Source organism: Priapulus caudatus, unplaced genomic scaffold (genome assembly GCF_000485595.1).
Source record: "Priapulus caudatus unplaced genomic scaffold, Priapulus_caudatus-5.0.1 Scaffold551, whole genome shotgun sequence".
NCBI lineage: Eukaryota > Metazoa > Priapulida > Priapulimorpha > Priapulimorphida > Priapulidae > Priapulus > Priapulus caudatus.
Genome location: NW_014577612.1, coordinates 134,083 through 139,082, shown reverse-complemented (window position 1 = coordinate 139,082; position 5,000 = coordinate 134,083). Strand labels below are relative to the sequence as shown.

Genomic DNA, 5,000 nt, shown 5'->3' with positions numbered 1-5,000 from the left:
GATATTTTATATAGGTTTATATGGATAATTAAGAACTTTAGTAGCGTTAAATTGTTCACAAATAGATACAATTACTGCAAAGCCTAAACTCCTCATTCAATTACTACAATTCATTACTACAGGTCGCACCCCCATTAGTACGAAGACGACGGCCAAAGAAATAATCGTATTAAGCGGGTTCCGTATATTATATTAGCCTTAATTTGAAAAGAAAAACAATGGATTAGAAGGTGTGTACAAAGGTTTTATTATAGAAATGAATATACCGGGACAGAAAATGCCATGTTAGTAACAGGATTCTTGTATTATTGTCTTAAGTCAATATTTTACTAAAAGATTACTATGAATCGGGCCAGGAATCCATAATAAAAATTAATATTGTTATATAAATAATTAAGTATTGTCACCTCTTGATATATTGTATAAGTATGTTATGATATCTTTGATAAATAATTAATTATGTGTTTCATTAGTTTAAGTAAAGATCATAGATAATTGTAATAGTGCTAATATAACCATTATAATCCATAAATATACTATACATATCCTATGTCGTATAAATTCACAAGCTTGCACACACACCCCTCTCTCTCCCCCTCTCTTTCTTCTCCCCCTCTTTCTCTTTCTCTCTCCCCTTCTCTCTTTCTTTTGCAATATAATCAGGAGTCTATCAATATTCCTGATATAATATATATATATATATATATATATATATATACATATTTTTTCTCCCTCTCTCCTTCTTTCGCGCCTTTCTGCCTCTACCTCTCTCTCCTCTATCTGTGTTTATGTACGTGCGTGTCTCTCTCTTTCTTGGCATCTCGGCGTGTTATCGCTTTGATATATATACAAACACGTGATTGTATATATCTATGCAATCTAAGCAATGATATTCTATCGGTCTTCTGTGCTAACAAGAAAAGGAACTGGCCATGAGCACGTGTGTTGCTCAAATCCTGATCTCAAAAACTAATAACTGCTGACTGCTTACCCGCGGTTGCTATTCCCCCGGTGACCGGGCGATGCACGGCTGCCACGGGCGCCGGGCGGATGTATATCAAGTATCAAGATGGCTTCCGAAGAAACAAGTGAAAGGTATTTATCGTTGTTAAAACATATTAATACTCCCAAGTAATATAAACAACCATGTTTCACATGAATGTAGCTGTGTCATTGAAGTATTGTCTGCAATATGTTTGAAAAATCTACGCTAAGATTATTGGCTAGAATAGGATCTAAGACATGTTTAATTTTTAGGCTAGAATTCAGTTGTTGTTTTTTTTAATTTTATGGCACGTAACACTGACTGCAGCAGTTATAGATTATTAATTAATTACTATTAGGTCTACTTCTCAAGCAAAGGTCAATTTAGGAGGGTAGCAGGACTCCCTCTCTTTAGGACTAGAAATGATCTTTCATAAGTGTTAGATAAGTGATAAGTGTTAGATACAAGATAAGTGTTATTTTATTTTTTCAATGTTTATCATTCGTTACGTTTACTTTACTTTTTATGCAGTGACCTGGAGCACTTTCCAAAGGACTGGCATATCATTCATGAGATTTACAGCGAAGACGACGTTGATCTACAGGAGTCTTTCGAAGTCGAACTCGAACGTGCATTGGAAGCAAAATGCAATATCATTGTGATCGAACCCCCAAAGCTTGGAGATGAGACGGCAAAATGGATTAAGGTGGGCAACTGTCTACACAAAACTGGTGTCTTGGCTGGGCTGGGAAGCCTTGTGTCGGCAGGCATCTGGCAAGATCAGTGCTTTCTGTCGTGTCCGCTGGCTGTCATCAGCATGGCATGTACTGGGATTTACACGGTCTCCTGGCAGTTCGACCCCTGCTGCAAGTATCAAGTTGAACACGACCCGAAGAGATTGTCCTGCCTTCCGCTTCATACGCTGTCCTCCTCGTCGCCTGTGGTTCTCGTGAGGAGAGACGACACGCGACGAAAGTTACTGCACTCGTCCGTCTCTGCACTGGCCGGTCTCGTGTGCACTTGGAGGCTGGGGCATTGCTCTTGGCCATTTCTTCAATCGGCTAGCTCACCACAATAACCCCCCCCCTCCTCCACGCCACAGACGATTGCATTAGATAAAAAACGGTTGCGATACAAATCTTGCTAGTTTCATGGGTGGCAGACATGAAGTGTTTCGATCGGTATTCAGAAATTAAACTGTTGTATTTTTCATTGCTTATGTGTAATTAGAATAGTCACTATACAAGAATGCAGCGTAATAGGGTGTTACTGAAGTATATTTAGGATGTAAAATTTCTAACACCAGTGTAAGCGTACAAGTCGTACTGTGTAGGTACTGATTTTCATGTAAATGTGCCATTCCAATACAGATGTACAGTAATTGTAGTCACGCCAAGCAAGTGGACTGCTCGTGTTAAGTGGCTTATTCAAGCTAGATCTTTATTACAGTGTAAAAACATGTTTGCAACAAATTGTGTGATAAAAGTAGATGTAGCATAATGTAATTATTTACATACAATATTGTAATGGTCGAGTGGATATGAAATAAGTTGCAGAACGATGAATAAATCTGGTTTGAAACAAGAACTTGATTGTTCATTCAGTTTTGTCATCAGTCTACCTATGCAAGTAAATTCCTAAATTTGATGAACACTTTCGTGCAATATGCATCAATTAACTTAATTTGTTGTAAGCAGAAGCAAGCATCACTAAGTATTTTTAAGACTACCACGAGAACATATCCAACAGAATGTAGAATTGAATGTGAATTTTGAGTGTTGGTCAGGAACTGGGGGGTTGAATGGGCGAGTTTAAAATGTGTACTTGATTCCCAGGTTTTCAAAGTTGCACGTTTGCATTATTAGCAATTTTATTAAAGATTTTTTTTCATAAAATAAATTAGCGTCTTCCTATTTAAGCCCATGTTACATCGTACCTTGAATTCTGTTCTCAAATTACATTTTGCCATGTTTTCTTGTAACCATTTGATAAAGAATGTGGCATTACCACGTAATGCTGTAAAATATTACACCAAAGTCACTATCTCTTCACAAATAAAGATGAAGCTTTATTTTTTCCCCTTATTATTTTACACGTATTGACGTCGGATTTACTTTCCTCTTGGCTTGCTCTGTTCAGCCTCCTCCTTGGCTTCCTTAGTCCTCTTTGCACGGATGCCAAACAAACGCCTGTGCGCACGTGCCTGCCTTAGCGCCGTGAATGCGCTGAACTTGCGATCCTCGTCAGTGATGACGCGTGCCTTCTCTGGTTTCACAACATTCTTCACCGGCAGGACAACTCCCTTCAGCTGTGTGGCCATCTTCAACTCCTGCTCCTCAGCATCTCCCTTCTTGGGCTTCGACATCTTCTTGGGGAACAGGATGAGTTTGGACCTGTACTCCTTCAGTCTCTGTACATTGCCCTGCAAAAACATACGTCAGTTGTTTGTTACTAGACAGAACCTTATATAAAAAAAAGAGTACAGGGAAGAGGTAATACTTTCCAATAGCCAGACACATTTATATTATACCAATATTTTCATTCAATCAGGCTAAATATAATGGCTATTAATTAGTGCTGTAACGATCCACAGAAATCGAATCGAATCACGATTCTCTTCCCTCGATCCGATCCTCAATACTTTTTCCCGTATTTTCGATCCGATCCAACCCGCTAGTACTTCCTACTCTGTGCATCGGCCGAAGCGTGTATGAGACGCCCGCTCTGATTGGTCAATAGTCATGACTCGCCAGTCAGCTAATCAGTGGCTACAGCACATCGCTAATATGTTTACAGGGCTGCAGTTAGACGTGACTGCTCGCGTTACACTGCTTGTCGAGCGCGGACCAGTCTAGCCTGCAGTTTCCCGAGTTTGGCGATTACCTACGGATTTGTTATTTCATAAACCATCAGATCCGCTCAAAATCAGACAAATCCGTACATAGAAAATATTCAAAATATATACCGTATTATATATCATAGAAAATGTTATAATTATTCCCTACGGAGGGCAGCATGTACGCAGAAATGGCCGCTGAGACGATGTGGTAATTGTAAACAGTTCGATTGTATTCAGTTATTTATCATTTCAGTTTAAATTTTAGGGTAATTATGACTGCATTAGGCTATATACTGATATAGTGACTTAGTGAGCTGCATTTACTGATTCACACAGCGATATAAGGTGCACTGTGAGCAGTGTTGTAGGTCTCGAGACCGTTCTTGGCCTCGAGACCGTTTTCCTTGGTCTCGGGAGTGCAATGACTCGGACTCGGACTCGAGCCCTCCGTACTCGAGTCGAAGCCGGCTCAAGGCCACTACATACATAGTACACAAGTGTACATATTGTAACACGCAGTTTACAATAATTTAAAACTAAAACTCCTAGGTTTTCTAGATACACGGCTTAATCTTGTAACGTTTTCAATGGCTCGATTAAGATTCTTTTCCCTTTGGTTTGAATCTGCTGTCACTTCGTCCCTTTGCGCTTTTTCTACCACTTCTTTCTCTTCTTCTACTACTTCGAAGGTACTAGCACTCTCTCATTTGGTTCAACAAGCCGTGTCATTCTCGTAAAACACAAATGGATCTGTTACTTTGACACGTTTCGTATGACTCGTGTCTCTGTGTTTTCGGCTGACTATACACTTTCGAATGTCTACGATGCACTGTTACAGCGATCGCGATTACGATACGCATTACATACATTGTATAAATCGGCAAAATGATGACTTACGCGTAAAGCCTGGCGCACATTGCCGAACATTTTCCCGAACAAATGTTTTTGTCTGGCAATGTGCGGGTGAACAATTACTGAGCGCACATTGCCGAACATTTTTCAGAGAACAACCTCGTGGCGCCATCTAGTAGCTGTGTTATAAAGAGTCACGTGATCGGCGCATGATTGGGCACAAAAATCATGTGACCACATATCGTGCTGCTATTGGTTACTACTTTACAAATGTTCCTAGAATTGTTCGACATTCAGCGCACATTGACGAACATTCGACGAACA

The 5,000-nt window shown here is 39.8% G+C and overlaps 2 protein-coding genes across 2 annotated transcripts in view; one reads left to right on the top strand and one right to left on the bottom strand.

The window, feature by feature from the left end:
• The first annotated feature begins 893 nt into the window (after positions 1–893).
• Positions 894–2,572, top strand: LOC106811559 (transmembrane protein 11, mitochondrial-like). The gene is made up of 2 exons (XM_014815229.1): positions 894–1,095; positions 1,517–2,572. Exons 1-2 carry the CDS (start codon positions 1,070–1,072, stop codon positions 2,061–2,063), a joined length of 573 nt encoding a protein of 190 aa, XP_014670715.1. The 5' UTR covers positions 894–1,069; the 3' UTR covers positions 2,064–2,572.
• A 458-nt stretch (positions 2,573–3,030) lies between these two features.
• Positions 3,031–5,000, bottom strand: part of LOC106811558 (60S ribosomal protein L13-like) — a 6,849-nt gene continuing 4,879 nt past the window's right edge. Inside the window, exon 4 of the mRNA XM_014815227.1 lies at positions 3,031–3,407. Coding sequence (XP_014670713.1) covers positions 3,096–3,407 — 312 coding nt within the window. The 3' untranslated portion in view covers positions 3,031–3,095. The remainder of the gene's footprint in view (positions 3,408–5,000) is intronic.